This window comes from Lagenorhynchus albirostris, chromosome 14, assembly GCF_949774975.1.
Source record: "Lagenorhynchus albirostris chromosome 14, mLagAlb1.1, whole genome shotgun sequence".
In the NCBI taxonomy this organism is placed as follows: Eukaryota; Metazoa; Chordata; class Mammalia; order Artiodactyla; family Delphinidae; genus Lagenorhynchus; species Lagenorhynchus albirostris.
In genome coordinates this window covers 81,045,732-81,067,092 of record NC_083108.1, presented here as the reverse complement: position 1 = coordinate 81,067,092, position 21,361 = coordinate 81,045,732, and the positions used below count along the sequence as shown (strand labels likewise).

Here is a 21,361-nt window from a genome sequence, read left to right as displayed (position 1 = left end):
TCCCATTCTGTGGGTTGTCTTTTCACTTTCTTGATCGTGTCCTTTGACACACAAACATTTTTATTTTTGATGAAGTGTACTCTATTTTTCCTTTGGTTGCTTGTGCTTTTGATGTCATGTCTAAGAAACTGTTGCCCAGTCCAAGGTCATGAAGATTTAGACCGGTTTTCTTCTAAGTCCCAACATCATTTACTGAAAAGATTATTCTCTCCCCACAAGAGTCTTGGCATCTTGTGGGGCATCTCAAAAATCATGTGATAATAGATTTACAGGTGTATTTCTAGACTCTCGATAGACTAGAATCCCATTGATCTACATGTCTGTCTTAATGCCAGTATCACACTGTCTGGATTACTGCAGCTTGGTAGTAAGTTTCTGAATTGGGAAGTGTGAGCCCTCCAACTTTGTACTTCTTTTTCAAGATCGTTTTGGCTATTCTGGGTCCCTTGCATTTCCATATGAATTTTAGGATCAACTTGTTCATTTCTGCAAAAAAATATATATAGTTGTAATTCTGATAGGGATTGCACTGCACCTCGTAGGTCACTTTGGGGAGTATTACCATCTTGGCAATACTGTCTTCCAATCCATGAACACCGGATGTCTTTCCATTTATTTAGGTCTTCTTTAAATTTTTGTCAACATTAAAAAAAAATTGAGGTGAAATTTACATGAGATTAACCATCTTAAAGTGTACAATTCAGTGGCATTTCGTACACTCACAATGTCACGTGACCACCATGTATATTAAGTCCCAAGAACACTGTCATCCTCCCAAACGGAGACCCCGTACCCATTAAGTACGCTCCTGCTCTCCCTCCCCCGACCACATCCAATCTGCTTTCTGTCTCTGTGGATTTGCCCGTTCTGGATATTTCACTTATATGGGCTCATACAACGTGTGGCCTTTTGCGTCTGGCTCCTTTCACAGAGCACCATGTTTTTGAGGTTTATCCATGTAGTAGCCTGTGTCAGTACTTCATTCCTTTTCATGGCTGAATAATACTCGTCAACAATGCTTTACAATTTTCAGTGTAAAAGCCTTAGACTTCCCTGATTAAATTTATTCCTAAGTATTTTCTTCTCTCTGATGCTATTGTACATGGACTTGCTTCTTCATTTTTGGGTTGTTCATTGCTAGTGTCCAGAAATGCAGCTGATTTTTGTATATTGACCTTGTGTCCTAGGACCTTGCTGAACTCATTTACTAGCTCTTATGTGTATGTGTGTGTGTATCCTTTAGGGTTTTCTATATAAAGCATCGTGTCATCTGCACAGAGAGAGAGCTTTACTCCTTTTTTCCAGTCAGAATGCCTTGAGTTTCTATGTCTTGTCAATCTGCCCTGACTAGACCCTCTGGGACAGTGTTGTCCAGTCCTAGTGAGAGCAGGCATCCTTGTCTGCTTCCTCTCTTCGATGGAAAGTATTCAGTCTTTCACCATTAAATATGTTCACTGTGGGGTTTTCGTAGATGCCTTTATCAGGTTGAGGAACTGCCCTTCTACTGCCAGTCTGTTGAGTGCTCTTATCATAGAGGGTAAGCCTTCATTTTCTCCAGTGTAAAAAGAGGATAATTATCCCCACCATATGGGGTCTTTTGAGGATAACAACAGGTTATGTAAAGATGTCTAGCCTGGGGACTGGCAGGTGTCGGCTGTTACCATTTGCAGGAGGCGCTATAGTCAGACTCACCTGGGCCTGCAGCTCAGCTTCGCACTCCGTGATGTTGCCCTTGGGCAAGTTCTGTGACTCTCTCAGCCTCAACTTCCTTATCTCTACAGTGGGGATAATCACAGTACCTATTTCATAGGGCAGGTAGTAGTAGATATGACTTAGATCATAAGCTCAGGACACCAAAGCTTTGTGCTAGGGTAGATGACTGATAAAACGAGATGTGGTTCCTACCTTAGGAAGAGGTGATGTTATGAACGCAGTACTGACATTTATGGCACCAAGCAGAAAAAGGTAGCATGTGACGTAAGTGACAGAAATGGAGCACCGGTGGTAGTTCAGAGTCCAAAGTGGGGCGGACCAGGCCAGGGCAGGCTACGGAGAGGAGGAAGCACCCGGCCTTCCGGGGGGCGGGGGGAGTGCTCGCAAAGGAACGGAGGGAAGAAGTGCGGGGTGTGACTGCACAACCACAGGGAGTTCGTTTTGCCTGGAACCTGTAATGGCAGACAGTGTCGGTGCTGAGCTGAAGGCCAGGCTAAGGGCGGGGCTTTGTTCTAAAAGAGCGGTAAGTTCTCAAGGGCTGGGAGGGGGCAGATTTTTTGACAAAAGGATGGGTGTGGTGGGAAGCTCCATGCTATTTCCTGAACTTTTCAGGCCAGAGCTGGGAGGTTTCACTGGGGAGTAGCTCAACTCTGACCCGTACCAGCTGGGCCCGCGGCGAGGCCCGGGACCAGTCAGCGACGATGTTCTAGAGAAAGAATTCACAGCACAAGATCTGACAAATGAAAAGGGGGCGGACAGGATGCTGTGGGGAAGGAGAACTAGAATGAGTCCAGTGTCCTACAAAGGAGGATGGTCTTACACGACATCACTTATATGTGGAATCTAAAATATGGCACAAAGGACCCATCTACAACACAGAAACAGACTCACAGAGGACAGACTTGTGGTTGCCAAGGGGGAAGGGGGGAGGGAGAGGGATGGACTGGGAGCTTGGGGTTGGTAGATGCAAACTATTACATTTAGAATGGAGAAACAACAAGGTCCTAATGCATAGCACAGGGAACTCTATTCAATATCCTGTAATAAACCATAATGAAAAGAATATGAAAAAGAACGTCTACATGTGTATAACTGAGTCACTCGGCTGTACCGCGGAGATTGGCATGACATTGTAAATCAACTACACTTCAATAAAAAAGAAAGGGAGGATGGTCTTAGCAATGCCTTAATAAAAACGGGGAACTTTGGAAGAGGGGACGGGGGAGAAGGTGGGAGGGAAAGAAGAGTAAGAGGAGCTGACTCTGGAGATGCTGATTATAAAACAAGCACCCTGAACCCCTACAGTGATCCAGCGGGGCAGGCGGAATTACCGTGGGGATTTTTTTTTTTTTTTTTTTTGGCCGCGCCTTGAGGCAAGTGGGATCCTAGCTCCCCAGCCAGGGGTCGAACCCACGCCCCCTGCAGCGGAAGCACAGAGCCTTACCCACTGGACCGCCAGGGAAGTCCCCAGGCGTAATTATTGTCCACATCTTACAGATTTTTGGGGCCAGAAATGTTGTCACTCGCAAGGCAGTCGGGAGCTAAAGGGTGAGGAGTTTGGATGTTCCTCTAAATGCGGCAGGAAGCCTCTGGACCGTTAAGCAGGGGAAGGACGGTGTGTGGTAGGTGTCTTTAAAAGGATCGCTCTAGCTCTGGGGGGAACTGATGACAGAGGGCAGCGAGAGGAGGAACCTGGGAATGCACGCTGTCTGGACGGGTGGTGGCAGTGGGGGTGGGGAGAAACGGTTGGGTTCGAGCTGGTTTGCGGGACCACTGACAGGACCTCCTGGTAGATCAGAGGTGGGAAGCGAGGGAAAAGGAAGAACGAAGGTGACGTGTGAATCTCCGGCCTGAGCGACTGGGCAGATGGCAACGCCATGTAGGGAGATGTGGAGTATGTGGGAATGAATGCGTTCTAGTCCGGGGAGGGTGAAAGCTTAAGGAAGGCTGGTTATGAGGAGAGAGACTTGAGACGCTTCTCGGGGGAGAGGAAGGAGTCAACTGGAAAAAGAGAAAACTGCATGGGACGGAAGAGGCCACAGACGAGCAAAAGCCCCAGTGGAGAGGGAGGGAAGGTTCCATGCGAAGGCAGGTGTTGCGTCTGGTCAACGTTTCTTCCCATGAGACGTGCTCTTCCCTGCAGGTCTTGCCCCCTCTGCATGGCTGACCCTTGTCCTGCTGGGTCCTGGCTCGGGGGCCACCTTCCAGGGGCCGCTCCCTGACCCCCCCCCCAGCAGTCTCCCTGCCGCTCCTCTACGGCACTCCGGCACCCCGTGCTCCTCCCCACCTCTTGGTACCAAGACAGACTTTTGTCGTGTCTCCAATAAACTCACCGTGTGTCCCCTGAGCTGAGTACAAATTCATCCTTCAGCACATGTGTCTTGATCAAAGTCTGGAGGAAAGAGAGAAAGCTGGGGGAACTTGTGGCAGGTGTTCTGGCGGGGCACGGAACTGGAGGATCCTTTGTCTATGGCGGGTGGGGAGGGTGTTCAGTTATGCTGGGGACTCAGGAGACACCGACAGGTTGGAATCTGGGCTGCGGGACAGATAAGGGGACAGGTGGGAAGGCCCCATCCCCGCCACAAACCTGTAATGGTACCAACCAGCCCTATTCAGTCACATCCCCCAGGAGCGACAGTCAGTCAGACTAGATCAAGAGGTTAGACTGTTTGCTGTACAAACGCATATAAGGCATGAAAGTACACACTTAGAAAGCTTTTTCCCTTCTCTAAACAATAAGGGTTTTCTAGCTAATGATTCAGTGAAACAGAAAAGCTGATCAATCAGAACTCGCTACGCCCCAGGTTTCTCATCAACTGTGCCTTGGTAGTTTTTCACAAAGCCTTTGGGCGTTTTCAAACGACCAACGTTGCAGGCGTAGATGCAATTCTGGAAACAAAAGCACATTTACTATGCACAGATGAAATCTATATGGTGTCTGGGATTTGCTTCAAAATGATGGCAGTGGGGGTGAGGTATATAGCAAACAAAACTGGCCCTGAGTTGGTCATCGTTACAGTGGATGGTAGGTAGGTAGGGGTTCACTGTACTGTTCTACTTGTGTGTGTGCTGGAGATTTTCTGAAGTAAAAAGGTAAAACACGCATTGAGTGTAATCCCAGCAGCCTACACAAGGCTAAATTCAGAGCTTGACATACAAAACAGAGCTACTAAAGAAGGTAGACTGTGTTCTATAGAATCAAGTCCACATCCAAGATGAAACGCTCTCAGATGCCATTTGGAGACTATTCTAATCATATCTACAACCTGAATTACTGAAGTTGATGTATTAAGTATGTAATCGTAGGAGCCAACCTTAAACCCTGCAGGACACCCACTTGAGCTTGAGCTCTGCACCTGCTGCTTGCCTGCCCCCACCGCCCCGTCTCGTCAGGCTCCCCACACCCTCCGCCTGTCTGACATGGAGGTGCTGAAGGGGCCGCTGGGCTGGTGGAAGGGCCTGGGGCTGAGGACCACTGGGCAGGTGCCCTGAGCACCTGCTGTGCTGGCTCTGAGCTGGGCACAGCAGTGGCCATGGGCATCTTGTTCTGATGGGCCTCAGAACCTGGCGGGGAAGATAAATGATGATGACAAACATGACCAGCATCCGGAGGAAATACAGCTGCTCTGAGGTCTGACTTGGTGTGTGCACGTGTGTGCGCGTACGTGGGCGAGCGTGCATACACCTGTGTGTTGGTGGGAGGAACATTAGGGCTGCTTTCTGAAGAACTGACGTTTAAGGATTAAAATGGGAAGAAAGAATAGGAGCTATTCAGGAAAAGGGGTGGAGACGGGCAAAGGCTTGGGCAGAGGAAAGAGGCCTTGGGAAAACCTGAAGAGTGAAACAAAACAAAGCATGGAATGTTCAAGGAACTGAAAAGAGCAAAAATGAGCTTGGAAAGGCAAGGAGGGGCAGGATGGGCTCAACGGAGCGGGGTGGACTGACCTTTATCTGGAAACCCTTGAAGGGCTGCGTGGAGTCAGTGCTGTGGCCGGACTAGGACTTCCTCAAGCTCCCACTGACTATAAGGTCGAGGCTACAAGACAGAGAAGGGATGGACGACACCATCGTGTGAACTTGAGAAACGATGGCAACTCGGACTTGGGTGATGATGACTGTGGGGCTGGAGAAAAGTGGATGATGTGTTTGGAAGATATTTGGAGGACAAACTCGACAGGACTTGCTGCTGGAGGAGGGGAAGGGGAGGGGAAGGACGTCACGGATAACCCTCCGGATTCGGTGTATGGAGAGGCCCGTTACAGGATAAAAAATGAAACTTTAGCCTTCTGGCTCTGACCCATGCAGCCTCGCCACCTTGGAAACGACTTTGATTTCTTCCTCTATAAAATGGGAATAACCACACCACCCACTCGAGAACTGTCCAGAGTGGGGCATGTGGCCCAGTGCCCGACACTGAGGCAGGGAAGCTCCAGTGCCCTGGTCTGTCCCTCTAGACACTCCGCTCCTCCCTCCCCACTTCCAAACCCTCCCTTCTTCTCCTAATTACACCCCAACTATCTTTAAGATCCCATACCTAACATGGGGCTGGGCTCAAAAAATTAGAAGAACCGGGCTTCCCTGGTGGCGCAGTGGCTGGGAGTCCGCCTGCCGATGCAGGGGACGCGGGTTCGTGCCCCGGTCCAGGAAGATCCCACGTGCTGCGGAGCGGCTGAGCCCGTGAGCCATGGCCGCTGAGCCTGCGCGTCCGGAGCCTGTGCTCCGCAACGGGAGAGGCCACAACAGTGAGAGGCCCGCGTACCTCAAAAAAAAAAAAAAAAAAACTTAGAAGAACCAACTGGACACCCACTGATGAGGTCAATGGAAACTGAGTTCCTTCTAGTCTCAAGGAGTCCATGAGCCACTCACCTCTCTCAGGGGGCCCTGGTTCTCACGGCTCCAAATCTGGCTTTGTATCATGAAGACTTTTTTCCTCGGGGGAGGCGTGGGGGGTTGATCAAACAAGGGCCTGCATATGAACCCACTGCATCTTAGGAGATATGGATCCGGGCAGTTGCTCAGTGAAACAAGCCAGCAGCTCTGTAGAGGGGCCGGCAGCCTGAAAGGGGACAGCACGGCTCATCTTACAGTCACCCTGCCCAGCCCCAAGGAGCTGGGGGCACAGGAAGATGGTAGGACTAAAAGAAAGGCTTTTAGATTAAACAGAGATCATCAACATCTCAACACAACAAAGGGACATCTCTGCTGGTCAACTTCCCAGCATTTTCTGTCTACAGTGTCGGGTCAACAGTCAGCAGGGCCCCCCCCCCTCCCGGGGGCATCACCGCGACGCAGCCCCCCCCCCAACAGCTCTGTGCTGGGGCCAGTGCTGGCCACACTGGTGATAACCTGTGCTTTCTGGGCACCAGACGCTCGTGACTTCATGTGACCCTCGTGCCCACCCAGTAAAGAGGGCAAGGCGGCTGCTGCTTGCCCGAGTTCCACATGAGGAAACGGGTAGCTTTGTACAAGCACCCCTGGACTCTGTCCACCTGGGAAAAGCCTGGAGCACCTGGCCCTGGTGAGTTCACGGGCAGAATCTGTCCTGTCGGGCCTTTCGGCGGAGGCCTCTCTTTAGGACTGCAGTCTTCTAGGGCCACCTCCGGAGCCCCACTGCCTCAGGCCTGTCTCCTCACTCCCAGCCCCTCGGCTCCAGGCTGCACCCACTTCCCCCAAGGCTAGCACGAGTGAGTCAGGCGTGAGCATCACTGCTCTGATCTCACTAACACCTCTTCCACTGCTCAACAGGGTAGCAAAGACCACACAGCACAGGTTTTTCAAAAAAATACGGCTTTTTATTGTCTTGGATGCAAATATAGTTTTTGAACTGCATTGTAGTGTTGAATACAGCTGGTGGAAACTCGCTTTTCAACAGTGGAGCATGAAGGGCCGTCTCTGGATGGTGCAGGCCTGAGGGAGCCTCCGATTCACAAAACTCTCCTTGGGTTTTGTTTTTCTGCCCACAAGGGGTGACTGTCTCCTACCGGAGGCCTGACACAGTCACCAGAGCTCACAACAGAAAAAATGAACCATTTATACAATGAACTGAAACCCAAAAAAGGAAAAGAACGTGCTGTTTCAGCTGTGGCGTTACAAAACAAGCAAAACAAGCCGTGTGAACAGATTCAGATAAAGCAGCAGCAGGGCACCTCAGGCTGAGGCCGCGGTTCAGCTCCCTCGCAAAAAACATAGCCTGGGCTTCGTGTCACCCTGGTCGAGCCCTTCCTACCTTTTAACTGCAGGATGTAAACTCTACAGAAATGCATCAGACTTGTTTCCCCCAACCCTCTCCACAACCTCAACTCTTGACAGTGGCGCATCTCCGTTCAGAAACCCAGGAGAGAATTCTTCAAATTAGTGACGCCCAGGGTTGACTCTGGAACCAAAAGTTGGACTGGGAGATGGAGCTGAATTTTGCTACATAATTATAAAAGAATTTCACAAAAATAAAATTCCATTAAGTAAACACCCACAAACACACACACAGGCTTGTGCAAGCGCACACGCGCGCGCACACACACACACACGCATAAAGCCAACATTCAACAGGAAAAGTTCCCTTTTCTTTATCAAAGGCTTATTTTCACAAGCCTCGACAGGAAACAGCCCTGTGTGGTGAGCTGGGAAAGCCAAGGCGTCAGAAGGAAAAGAAAACAGGGCAGGTGATCTGTGTGGAGGCACCCGGGGGGTCCTGAGGCTTCTCTCTGCTCCTGGAGCCCCTCCGATCCCCACACCTGCCTGCTGAGCGGGTCAAGGATACGCGACCACTGAAATGTACGTGTTGAAGGTCCAAGCTCCTCCACCCTCCACCCTCGCTGTCCTGTCCTGTCATCTGTGCTCAGACGTGGTGACAATCCTCTTTCATGTACAAGGCACCAAGGGCATGGAGCCAAGGACCCCCGCCCACTGCTGCCCTTGAGCCCACACTGGGGCGCCCCAGCTCCCCTCCTCAGCAGGCCCACCACCAAGGAAGCCAAGCTGCTCTGACAAGCAGTGTTCCAAGCCTGCCTCCCTGCAGCCCAGGTGAGATAAAAGAACCGAAGTGGGGCAGGTTAGCCAGCGCGGGGCTGGGTCCACACTGAGCAAGTGTGCAGGCCGCGGGCAGACGGGCCCCCTGGACAGCCCCAGCTCCACCCTGATGAGACCTCGTTCAGCTGGACAGTGAGAACGTGTGATCTTGAAAACAACGACGAGCCTGCCGCTCGGACTCACTCATCCAGGTGGAGAGCCGGCTGTACAGGGAGGGGAGGCCCAGGCTGAGAGGAGGCCACCGCACCCCTTCACCTGGGGAGGGACGAGGGGTTCGGCCCCCACCCTGGGATCCATGTCCCCTAAGAATCGAAGTTTCTCTTTCTATCGGCCAGAGCAATAACAAGCTGGAGGGCTGAGCGCTATCTAGAAAGGGAGGCGGGACCAGGTCACAAGGACAGAGTAGAGGCAGCTGGGTGCACGGGGTCACCCGCAGCGCCCTGCCAGTCCCTCCCCAACGAGACCTGGTGCTCACATCGACACTGACTCCTGACGCCGGGGCTGCTTCTTCCCTTGTGCCCTGAAAACCCCAGCCAGGTTGGGGGCCTGGTGGGAGAGGGGTGACAGTTGGATGTCACCCACCTGAGACCGAGGGAGGGACGGGCCAGCCAACTGCGGAAAGCCCCACTCTCCCTGCATCTCCCACACGGTGTCCAACAGCAACCAGCAGCAGGAAGGGAGGTGGCGGCACAGAAAGGTTTCACAGAAACACTTTCAGAGATTACGTGCCAGACGGGCTTTTTTTTTTTCCTTTTCAGATTGATTTTCTTATTCTCCAAAGTGTCAGCATTTTTAAGTCTCTTTTACGGGAGGAGGGACAGGAGGGGTGAAAGTGAGTGTAAACAAACTACAGCATCCACTGGAGGCGGTCGGCAGGGGGTCCCGGGGTCCCTGCACCCCGGCCTGGGGCCCCAGGACAGAGGTCCAGGGTAGGCCCCCGTCTGGCCAGACTCATCAGGCAAGAATCCACAACAGGAAAACTGCCGGGGCAAGAAACAAACGTGTTTGTAGTAAGAGATACGGCTCTGCAGCCCTACAGCCATGACGGTGAGCACCAAGAGAAACGGATGTAAGGAAACAGCTCAAAACAAAACATGCATCTAGTTAAACGTCTGCTGGGACACACACACACACACGCACACGCACGCACGCGCGCACACACACACACACACACACACACACAGCCTTCAATGCCTCATACAACCTAACAGCCTTAAATATTTTAAAAAACAGAATCATGAACATTACATCAGCCAAAGGGAGGGAGAGGTAGGCCAGAGAAGGAAGAGGCCAATTTTATATCCCATGGAGCTAAAAAAAAAAAAAAAAAAAAGACTCCCAGCAAGGGGTGGGGAGAAAGCTAGTGATCTCGGAGAGGTCATGGCCAGGCCGAGCTCCGCGGCCACCACGCAGTTAACGAAGGCACAGGAACGGGGCGAGGCCGAGGGCAGGACCCTCCACGAGGCCTCATGGCTGGAACGTCTCTGGCTTTCCTTTTTCCCTATTGAGCCTCACGGAGTTCTTACCACGGTGCTCTTCCACTTTTGAGGGAGACCTCGTGTCCACTCCGGGGGAAGGCTGAGTTCCTGTCCCTCCTCCCAGTGGAAACGAAGGGCTGGCCCAGCCTCGCTGCGTGCTCGCGCCTCAGGAGAGCGATGCGAAGGCCTGTAAACACGGGTTCTGGGGAGGGGAAGGGGTGCCGCTGAGGCGCCCTTGACGGGGCTGGAGCACGGACGAGGAAGCAGGTGATCGGTCGTGACCCGTGGCAGGGGCAGTGGCACGGCCAGCGGCAAAGAGAGGACCCCGCCTCCGTCCTCCGACAGCCGAGGCTGAGGTGGGGCTGCCTGCACCCCCGAGCACCTTCCACAGGCCTCCGGGATCCAGCAGGAGCCTCCGAAATGATCCAAGCTTCAGAGGGTGGCCCGCAGCGGCCCCTCCTGGGGCCCCTGGGCTCCTGGTCTGCCCAGCGCTTGCCCAGTCTCCGTCTCGGGTCCGGAGGTCAGAGGTTGAACGGGAAGTCTGCTGGCCTCTGAACTTCACAGCAGGACGTGAAAAGCACATTCTTTCAATGAGGAGGTACCCCTGGCTGGGCTTCCTGAGTGTTAGAGAGCATCCTTCCATCTAGAGCTGCTCTTGCAGACACACCGAGAGGAGGACGGGCCCGGGACCGCCCCTCCTGCCGTGCCCTCCTCTGAACCCTTCCAAGTGCAATTCCCACATCCGGAAACAGCCTGCTGCCCCCTCCACCTGGACCAAATCTGAATACAACTCTCTACAGTCTGGTCTGGAGCCGCCTAGAGACAGCTCCGAGGCAGCCACCTCGGAGCCTGGTGTCAACATTCAACTTCTGCCTCCAAACACGAGACAGACGCTGGGTGTGGTGGCGTCTTTGGTCCAGGAACTGTTATGATCTGGGGCTCCCAGCTGGACAATCCAGACAAGGTGACCAGGCCGATGGCAGCACTGTGGAGCCTGGTCTTTCACACACTGCACCCGAAGGGCCAGCAGCAACCATCAAACACGGCCGCCCGCCCGGCTGCGGCTCGGAAGCAGGTGGAGAACGAGGAGGCAGGGCCCCAGCTAAGCCCCGCCACGTGATTCTCAGGCCGGTGTCACCACGGAGGTGCAACGCCAAGTGGAACCAGATCAGGACAGATCGAAGTCCCGCCCGAGCGGCCCTCCAAGCCAGCAGCAGCTCCGCATCGCTTGTGCTTCCGTTCCTGTCTGCGGGCACGCGCACCCACCACTTTGCACACGTGTGTTGCGGGGTTTCCCCAGCAGCCGGCCCTGCGAAGCCTGAGCAGACGTCCAATCTATCTACAAGGTCAGAGTCGGGGCAGGAAGGAGGATGCCTTCCAACTGCCCCACGGGCGCCTGAGAGGTGACAGGAGGCAGCGTGTGTAAGTCTCCAGACAGGAGCCGGGAAGGACCCTCACGTTTCCTAACTTGGGGGGGCGGGTGATGCCCCCTCTTGCCCTGTCTGCTCCCCGCACTGCCGCCGTGGCCCCGACATCCCACCAGCAGGACAGGACAGGACAGGACAGGGACAGGCAGCGTTCCCCTTTGTTCCCCTTCACCCGGGCTACCCCGAGGGAAGGGGAGGTCGGTGACAGAGGTCGCTGAGTCAGAGTTCACAGCAAGGGGTTCCCTAAGCTGGGCTACTGCTCTGGGCAGGACCCGAACCTGCTTCAGACCTGAGTGCGGCGTTCTGAGCGGGCTGGGCCGCAGTCGGAGGGAGGCCCGGAAGCTCCGCATCAGGAGAGGTGAGGGCCGCCGCCTCCTCTCCACAGGCGGGAAGGGTCTCCACGGCTTCTCACGCGGCCACGTGCCCGCTAAGCACTGCTAAGACTCCCCAGATCTCTGGCCCATTCTGGTGACGGCCTCCGCCGCCTGCTCTGGCAGCTGGGACGGGTCCGTCAGGATGGACGTGGTGGTGCTCAGGTGCCGGAGGGTGTTCAGCACGGCTGCAATACAGAGGGGGTAGCCTGCAGACACGGCCGGGGTGCGAGCTCCAAGCCCCCAGAGGACACAACACGCGGTTACGTGTGTACATCCCGCGTGGGGATTCTCAGGCCCCCAAAGCGGGAGAGGCACGGACACCAGGAGAGCCTCTCGCCTGAGGTCTGGACACTCACACCTCTGCCTTTAAGACGACTCCCCCAGTCCCATCTCCTACGCTGCGGGTGGGCGGGGAACGCTGACCTCTTCCTGCTTGTTCCCCTGTCTTAGCATCACACCTCTACAGCCTCTATACACGGCCACAGCTCTTTTCGTTATTACGAGAATTAAACACGAAAATGTATCTGAAAATCCCTGATACGTGGCTTGGTAAGTAGTAGGTGCTCACTAAATGCGAGCTAGATCTGATCAAAGGGGCACACGGAGGTGGCAGGAAGTTGAGGAGAGGCTCTGGGAGCCCGCGCCCCCCACCCTGCAGGGGCGCCTCTGGCTCGGCCTCGCCTCCCTGCCCCAGCTGTCTGCAGGTCACCTGCAGCAGAGCCTGGGTTTTCGGCAGCCCTGCCCGCGTCCAAGCCCACACGGCCCCACTCACTCGGCCTGAGAACCGGCAGAGAGCAGTGCTCGTCTAGCCAGCACAGCGCCGTCCGGTGCAGCTCCTCCAGGCTGCTGCTGGACACCACACCCTTGAAGGACTCAAACAGCGGCTTGATGATGACGCTGAACTGCACAGCACGCAGGTTAAAGAAAAGGGAAGCGAGCGTGGAGAGAACGAAGTCCAGTCACAGGCTTGCCCATGACCAACTCCCCTCAGGACTGGCAAGTAACTGTGCATAGTTGTGACGGGGCATGGGGTGGGGAGAGGGGGAAGGAGAGGGAGAGAGAGACAGAGAGAGAGAGAGGGAGGGAGAGACAGAGAGAGAGAGGGAAGGAGCGACAGAGAGACAGAGGGAGACAGAAGCACAGAGAGAGAGAGGGAGAGAGAGAGACAGAGAGAGAGAGGGAGGGAGAGACAAAGAGAGGGAGAGACAGAGAGAGAGGGAGAGAGACAGAGAGAGAGAGGGAGGGAGAGACAGAGAGAGACAGAGGGAGACGGGGGGGGGGGGGAGAAACAGAGAGGGAGAGACAGAGAGAGAGAGAGAGGGGAGAGAGAGCGAGGGAGAAACAGAGAGAGGTCCCTAACTGTTCCTGAGCCCAGGTGGCGACCACAGTCACCACACTCAGCCTGATGCCAAGGAACCTGCCACTGACCACAGAGGTTCTGACTCATGCCAGCTCCACTCAAGGACCAGGACCAGAGCAAAGTTGGGGGACTGGAGCTGGTGTCTGCCGTCTCTTCCTTTAAAACCCGCCCTTTAGTGCACACAGACACCACCCGCCCTGTCAGAGCTGAGGCTGGAGCATCCGTCCTCCCACGTGACCCCCTCCACAGCCCGTCAGACCCCAGGCCCAGGCACGGCGACCGACCCCACCCCTGTGCACGCTGTCCACTCAGAGGCACAGCGGTGGCTGGGTGGGGAGTGACAAGGGCAGAGCCTTCCCCCATAAGGGCCCTGCTGACATCTGGAAGGCCAAGTGCAGGGAGGCCTTGGCCCCAGAGACAGAGCCCAGCACTCAGGTATCCGAGCCTCGTTACAGCAGTCAAGGCCCTGCGGCACAAACGCAGAAAACAGCCTGGAGGGAACTGGCTTCAAATCCAGGCTCTGCCACTTAGTCGCTTTGTGAGCCCTGGTATCGGGTGGTACCACACTCCCCGCCGCTGCCAGGACGGAGCTGGTGCCAGGACGTGTTAGACCAGATCCCACCTCCTTCCCACCTTATTGCTTCTGCCAGTGGCTCCAGCCTTGTCTTTACTTCTCAAGGACTCAGAGCGCAGAGGGCGCCTGTTCCAGGTCCCCAGGGAGCCCCAAGCCTGGGCGGGCACCAAGGACAGCCTGCTCCACACCGTGGGCCCGGCCGGGCCCCTCCCTCTCAAGACAGAAACTAGCATTACCTGTCTTGACAAACTCAGTGACAACCGTTTAGAGCATCTTCTAAAGCAACTGACGGGTCAGTGTCTGCGGTTCTAGTGCACTGCGTGGGGGGATGGGGGATGAGCAAAGAAAACCCAAAGATACAATCCAGAACTTCCAATTCTGCAGAGTCCGGCTTTTCACATATTCGTCAAACATGTCTCGCATGTGATCAAACTGGCGCCGGGTGACGGGGACGCCCGTGGCAGGGAGCAGCTGCTGGCAGGAGCTGAAACGACAGGAAGAGTCCAAGGAAGCTCAGCGTGGCTGGGGGCCAAGTGGGCAGGCCCAGGCGGGGAGCCTGGGGAGAAGGAGGAGGGCAAGGGCTGCAGCGCTAAGCAGAGGCCTCCACCAGCGATGAGTGCCCCCCCTGTGCCGTGCCAGTGAGGACGGGGTGCCACCTGAGCCCCCAGGCCCAGCCTCACATGATGGTGGTGTTGAGCTCCTCGATTTCCTCTCGCAGCCGCCGGGCCTCCTCCTGCATCTGGCTGCGCTCCTGCTGCAACTTGGTGATGTACTCCACGGTCTTCTGCAGCGTGATGGCGTGGCTGGTCTGCAAGGGGCGGCCGGGTCAGGGCGGCGGCGGGCGCGGCGAGCCCGCCATGTCCGCCCATCCTGTCGGCCCTCCCCGCCCTCCGGCCACTCACCAGCTTGGTGTTATTAGAGATCAAGCTGTTGAGGGTGTCAAAGCCCATCTTGATGTTGAAGCGCCTTTTCTGCTCGGCTGAAATGTGCTTCATCTGCCGGTTCTGTTGGGAAATCGACCCGTCACTGTGACACAGGGACCCCTCCCCTCCCCATCCCACCCCCACCTGCTGCCCAGATTAGGGGCAGATTGGGACCCTGAGGCCTCTAGAGAGCTATGTGGAAGGAGGGGCGACAGGAAGCTAAAAGCCTCCAGCGGGAGCCAGGAGAGGGACAGGACGGGACTAGAAAACCATCCCTGCAGGAGAGAGCACAGCAAGGGCCCGAGGCTGCTGCTTCGGCCCCCCCCCAGCCACCCTCACACCTGGACCCAGTTCTGACAGCTGCCGCCTCCTCCCTCTGCTCCACAGGGCTCAACGCTGGCTCCTGGGCTGAGGGCCACTGTCGCCACGGGGCTGGGGGTAGGTGGGGGGTGGGAGGGGCCACCAGGCTCAAGGTTAAAGCAGCAAACCTCCCTCTTTCTGATGCCGCCCCAGCCTGGCGTGGGACACCCCTCAAGCCCACGGTTCTTTCCAGTGCGTCTCTAGTAAGGGCCGCAGTCATCCCCAAAGCCCTTGATGCGCTTCTCCTTGCCTCCCCATCCTTCCAAGGGAATCAAGACCCAACAGGTACCTTTAAAGCAGCCACATTTTTGGGGTCTGCAGAAGATTTCCCTGAGCAGTTGTTCTGGGGAGACTGAGGACTGGGGCTCTGTTCTGAAGCACACGGAGAGGCCTGCCCTGAGTTCGGGCAGTCTCGACCTGAGAAGAGCAGAGACTCCCCTTAGGGACCAGGCTGCACCAGCTGCACACGACACCCACCCTGAACCTCCATGGCAGCCCCAGAGCAGAAAAGGAGGTGGGTTCCGTTAGGCCTGACGGACGCCAGCTGGACGCTGCAGTCACAGGTCTGGGGGCTGAGAGGAGGCCTGCCTCCTGGGCCACCAGGGGCCCCTCTGCAAGGCCCCTCGGTGTCTGCAAGGCTGTAGTTCTCACCCTGGGTGGCGAGCATACGGCTACATGTTCTGTTTTTTTTTTTGTTCTTTAATTTCTACATATATGTTTTCTCACACCTTTTTCAATTGTACCCACCCCTGACATTTTTTAATTAAAAAAACCAAAGGAAGAAAAAAAAACCAAAGCGCTATTTTACCCACAAAGAACATGGTAGAAGAAACCTGTGGCCCAGGCTCCAGAGACACCCGCAGGAAGCCCCTCCCTGACCCTCCCGGTCAGTCCCGCTTCACAGCCCAGATGCCTCAGGCTCAGTCCCTCTGCTCGGCTCTTCTCCCTACCCTGCTCTCAAGGCTCTAACCTCCAGGGACCCGCCTCAGTGGACAAGGCGCCGTTTCCCTGAGCCGGAGCCCCATACAGTATTCCAGGGCCTGACTCATAGCCAGTCTGCGTCTGTATCTTCCCAGATGAGGGTCCTTATTCTTCAGAGCCTGTCCTGGGACAAGTCCCTGTCTGACCGCTGTAAGCAGAGAGCCTCCCCCCGTGTCCTGCACTCCACCTCGGGAAGACGCCTCTGCACAGGGTGCCGGCAGCAGCTGCCATGGTTTTACCTGAGACAGGAAGACACCTTGGTCTCCCTCCGACCTGGTGCCTGGCTTCTCCCCAACCCGCAGCAGCACAGCCTCGGGAAGATCATCTACCCTGACCTCTCAGCTCTTCCGACGTCACTGGGCAATATCAGTCCTACCCCGGCCACCTCACCGACGGAAGACCAAGCTGGGGAGGAAGGAAGGGGGCTCCCGAGGCGTGGTGCCGGCACACCGTGGGGGAGGGGAAGACCGGCCAGTGCCGGACAAGGCCGGGGGCTCCTGTGGCTACGGCAACACCAGGCTCATGCTTTCTGGAAACTGTCGACGCGGACCCCTCAATTCCTTTTTTATTTTTAATTTATTTAATTTATTTATTTATTTTTGGCTGTGTTGGGTCTTTGTTGCTGTGCATGGGCTTTCTCTAGTTGTGGTGAGCGGGGGCTACTCCTCGTTGCGGCGTGTGGGCTTCTCATTGCGGTGGCTTCTCTTGCTGCAGAGCACAGACTCTAGGCACATGGGCTTCAGTAGTTGTGGCTTGCAGCTCTAGAGCGCGGGCTCAGCAGTTGTGGAGCTCAGGCTCAGCTGCTCTGTGGCATGTGGGATCCTCCCGGACCAGGGCTCGAACCCGTGTTCCCTGCATTGGCAGGCGGATTCATAACCACTGCGCCACCAGGGAAGCCCCACTCAATCCCTTTTGTGGATCAGAACTGGCAGCTCAGAGCCAGGCCTTTCTTTTTTCTTTTTAAATTTTAAAAATCTTTTTTGGTCACTTCGCATGGCATATGGGATCTTAGTCCCTGACCAGGGAATGAACCTGCACCCCCTGCGTTGGCAGCACAGAGTCTCCACCACTGGACCCCCAGGGAAATCCCCATCAGAGCCGGGCCTTTCTGAAGGAGGCTGAGCGATGTCTCTGCGAGCACACGAACTGCCTGCACTGCAATGCGCCGGCTGCTTTCCCTGGTTTATTCTGCCCTTTGCCGAGCGTTTCCCTAGCCTGGGCCACTGGCAGCTTCTCACCACCCGGCCTGGAAACCCAGGCTCAATCCCGGGCACCATCGGCAGCCTCCCCAGTCCAGAGTGGGCCCGTCACTCCACTCACGCGGTCCCAACCGTTCCAACCAGACAGCAGACTCACTGGCACCTGTGGCAGGGACCTGGGCGATGCCCCCATGTGGTGGGACCTGCTCGCCCTTTACCAGGGAGTCCGGCACTGTGCTGGGAGAGAAGAGCCGGGAGATGGGAGCAGGCTGGCTGCCCGTGCCGTGGCCAAGGTCTGTCACCAGGATGCCGCTGTGGAACTCTGTGACCCCAGGAGCCTGAGGGGACACAGGGGAGAGAGGTCACCCCCAACCACAGTCATGCTGGGTGAGGGCCACCCAAGGTTATAGGATGCTCAGGGCCTGTCTGGGCCACTCACCCTGGCGATGGCAGCGGGCGTGATGACCATGTTGGACTGGGACACGGTGGAAGCCAACATCCCTTCTCTCTTCAGAGGGCCTGAGGTCATGATCACTGCTTGGGGCTGTCCTGAAAAGGCAGCTGCCAGAACAAGGGGGAGGTGAGAGTGGCGGCCCACCTGGGGGCCCCAGGGCTGACCAGGCTGCACAGGGAGGGGGGGGTGCCTAGGAGCAGCACACGACCCCTCTGCTGCCACTGAGACGTCACCTCCTTGCTGCAGGGCATGGAGACAAAGCTACTTTTTTGCAGCTTCTCCTTGGAGGAGACAGATTACAGACCCGGGAAAGAGATGACCAGGACCATGTTTTTTTCAAACTGGGTTGAGACTAACTAAAAGAACAACATAGAATAGAAAAAACAGGCTAGATCTACACATGTAGTCTTTCATAACCCTTCTGTCTCCTATCACAATGTGTGTGTCACGAGTTTGCAAGCCTGGGGATGGGAAACATCCCGGCAGGGGATGAGGGCAGGGGGAGATTCCCACTTGCTTCCCTCCACCTGACTCACCTGGGGCGAGGCAAGCATTCTTCAATACCAAGGACATGGGCTCTGGTTTGGGAGCAGGCACTATTTTGGGGGGCTGCTTGTGCCTTCCCCCAGGCAATGATACGGGCTTGGGGTGCACGAAAGTTAAACGAGGTTGAGGAGGCCCAACGGTTGGTGGCCGGCTGACCGGAGACAGCGCCAGGCCACAGGGGGACACGGAGGGGGTGGGATAGTGGGTCGTGATGATGAGGCCCTGGCTCTGGCTGAAGGTGGTGGCAGAGGCGTCGTGGGTGAGGGTGGCAGAGGCCGTGTGGGTGATGACAGGGGGCGACTTGCTGACTTCGGCAAACTTCTGTGGCTGCAGGAAGGCAGGGGGAGTCGGGGGGTTCAGGGCAGTGGCGGGAGGAGGGCCTAATGGCAAGACGGGGGAAGCAGGGGCAGGGGCTGGGCTGGGCGACAGCAAAGGCATGGTGAACACGGGCAAGAAGGGCTGCGGGACACTCAGTGGTGGTGCAGAGGGACCTAAATCTGCGGGCTGGAGAAAGGGGTCCCCCGGCTGGGAGGTGTGTTCACAGCCCTGCCCACTCGTGGGGTCCAGGGCCGTGGCTGCAGGGGGTGCAATGAAGCCGTCAGGGAGGCTCGGGGTGGGCAGAGCGGTGGTTGGCAGGATGCTCTCCTAAGGAAGGAAGGAAGAGAAGAAGTGAGGAACGAACGCTAGAGTCACACTGCTCGCTGTCACTCTCCAGCGGTCACACTGCTCGCTGTCACTCTCCAGCGCTGCACACCACAAGGTTCGACACAGTACCCGGCGCCTGGGACGATGACCCGGGCAGAAGGGACAGAGGCGACGTCTCCCAGCCCTGGGACTGCTAATCTGCAGGGGTTGGATCTGGGTCTCCCCAGGCATCTGCAGGGGTCTTGTTTCCATTAGGAACTCAGTGATAACATGGCTCAGACACAGCGACTGTCTGCACACACTTGGCTCTCGGCCTGGGGATATCTTGTTTCTAGAGTCCAGCGGGGTCCCCCCAAAGTCCCTGCCATCTTCTGTTACAGAGCAGGGGCAGCCTGGATCACAGCTGCTCACGAGGCTCCCCCAGGACAGTTTCACATGTCAACTTCTAGAGAGGTCACCTCTTCCTAAAAGGGAAACGCTACAAGGAATCAATTGTTCGGATCTCAGTCTCTATAGGAGAAACTCTTCACGGAGCCAGATGGAGGGAGAGAGGGTCAGGCCACGGGCGCCTAACTGGATATGGGCACCAGCCCGAGAGTCTCTTAATGGCAGAGAGCCATGCCTCACTCAGCTCAGCCGTCCCAGCAGCTGGTAACCAACTTGTGTTGAGTGCTGAGTAGAAAGTAAAAGAAATACACGGAACTTCCTTTTCTTAGCGATCTGCGTTTTTCTTTGCTGTCTCACTGGCCCAGTCTTAACTAGTCAAGACAGAGCCCGCTGCACACAAGGTTATCTGGGCCTTAGGCAGGAGCATACGTTTACTGATAGAGTCTCCCACCTCACGGACACCTAAGGATGCTTCCAAGGAGGGCTAGGATAACTTCTTTACACATTATATGTGAGTTCACTGCTGGATCTAGTCACCCCTAGCACTTTGCTTATGGCTGCAAAGGTCTGAGGACCAGTCCGGTGCCCCTTCCCCCAAGTTCTCTCTACCTGAGCAGGTGGGCTGTTGTGATCTGGTGCAGGCCCTGAGGCGGGTGCAGGCAGCATGGAGCTGAAAATGGAGCGGCTGGAAGAGAAGAGGTCTGAAAGACAACATCAGGGGCTTGTGAGCTCTGTGCCCATCACTCCACTGCATTAAGACCCAAACAAATCAGGCACTGAACCCCACCTTACCCAGAGGAATGCCATGGCTAGAGGGCATCTCCCCGCCCCCCCACCACGAGGTAACTCTGCAGAAGGAGGCCCTCTGCTTGGAGCTGCACAGGCTGGCAACCAGTGTGGCCTCTGAAACACTCCCAGGCCTGGGTGGCACCCGCTTTTACAGTGGCAGGAGCTCAAGGACCAGTTCTAACTGCAGGAAACGGCAAGGAGGTGGCTGTGTCGTCAGCGCACTCTGCTGCCTAGTGGGAGAACTGCTTACAGTCAAAGCCAAACCAGAGGCTCTGAGACGTGGAGGAGGAGACAGAACGACATCCCAGAAACACTTTCCAGGCCTTGCAGCTACTAGCAAAAAAAAAAAAAGTTCTGGAAAAATTCTAAGTCCTCTCCCTGGTCCATTCTAACAGTTGCCTCTATGACAGGGAAGCAACATCCACGTTGTCCTGGGTAAAGGAAGATGCAGGTAGCCGTGCTCTTTCTCTGCCCCAAGTCCTCACCCTGGAAAGGCTCAAAAGTGTCCATAAAGTCCAGGTTGGGCTGCAAAGGAATCAGCCCCGGTTGAATCATGTCTGCATTTCCCAGATGTGCTGTAAGAATCAGAAAGGAGACAGAGGAATCATTTTGCCTTCTCAGACCATGTGCTGTAGGAACATATTAAGGGCCTGGAATGCATCTTCCTGGCCCTGCTCGCATTCTAGATTCTTCCGAGGAGAAACGTAGGCCACTGGCTGGGATTTCTCATCAGTTCATGGGCATCGTCCGCCCTCAGAGGGCAGGAAAGAGAGTTTTCGTAGGAAAGGTAAACTGAGTATTTGGGAACAGACACCCCCCCAGAAGCCATGAGCAGCTATGCAGAGACCCCGGGTTCTAATTTCAGCCTGTGGGCTCTTCCCTGAGGGGTTAACTGGACAGCTGCACGCTGCCAGGTGAGAGGCCAGCCCAGGAGTGCGAATGATTTTCCTGAGAGTGAGTCACAGGCCCTGTCATGCGCCCCAGGCCCCTGTCCTCTGCTGAGGGACAGTATCAGAAATGTGAAACTGGTTCAGACCAAACCTCCACTGTTCCCTGGCGGTGGCACCACAGGCCTGACGGGGCCCCCACACAGCAAGGAGGCTGGTCAACCCTTCTTCTCACTGC

At 55.7% G+C, this 21,361-nt stretch overlaps 1 protein-coding gene and 1 long non-coding RNA gene across 6 annotated transcripts in view; both read right to left on the bottom strand.

The window, feature by feature from the left end:
• Nucleotides 1-298: 298 nt before the first annotated feature.
• Nucleotides 299-6,397, bottom strand: LOC132504117 (uncharacterized). Of its 2 annotated transcripts, XR_009534742.1 has the most exons (5): nucleotides 6,248-6,397; nucleotides 5,659-5,749; nucleotides 4,047-4,105; nucleotides 1,693-1,775; nucleotides 299-486 (listed from the first exon to the last, which is right to left on the bottom strand). It is a non-coding gene; the product is annotated as an uncharacterized LOC132504117 (long non-coding RNA). The 2 variants fall into 2 exon arrangements; XR_009534743.1 differs by lacking the exon at nucleotides 1,693-1,775.
• A 1,086-nt stretch (nucleotides 6,398-7,483) lies between these two features.
• MLXIP (MLX interacting protein) overlaps nucleotides 7,484-21,361 on the bottom strand; it is a 60,308-nt gene continuing 46,430 nt past the window's right edge. For 2 of the 4 annotated variants that reach the window (XM_060122077.1, XM_060122078.1), the window contains exons 7-17: nucleotides 20,722-20,811; nucleotides 20,057-20,148; nucleotides 18,406-19,060; nucleotides 17,855-17,976; nucleotides 17,537-17,753; nucleotides 15,525-15,652; nucleotides 14,855-14,956; nucleotides 14,633-14,760; nucleotides 14,313-14,436; nucleotides 12,791-12,920; nucleotides 7,484-12,203 (exon numbers count right to left, since the gene is read on the bottom strand). In XM_060122077.1, the coding sequence (XP_059978060.1) occupies nucleotides 12,082-12,203; nucleotides 12,791-12,920; nucleotides 14,313-14,436; nucleotides 14,633-14,760; nucleotides 14,855-14,956; nucleotides 15,525-15,652; nucleotides 17,537-17,753; nucleotides 17,855-17,976; nucleotides 18,406-19,060; nucleotides 20,057-20,148; nucleotides 20,722-20,811 (1,910 nt within the window). In that variant the 3' untranslated portion in view covers nucleotides 7,484-12,081. The remainder of the gene's footprint in view (nucleotides 12,204-12,790; nucleotides 12,921-14,312; nucleotides 14,437-14,632; nucleotides 14,761-14,854; nucleotides 14,957-15,524; nucleotides 15,653-17,536; nucleotides 17,754-17,854; nucleotides 17,977-18,405; nucleotides 19,061-20,056; nucleotides 20,149-20,721; nucleotides 20,812-21,361) is intronic. The other 2 variants (XR_009534934.1, XM_060122079.1) reach the window with 2 other exon arrangements.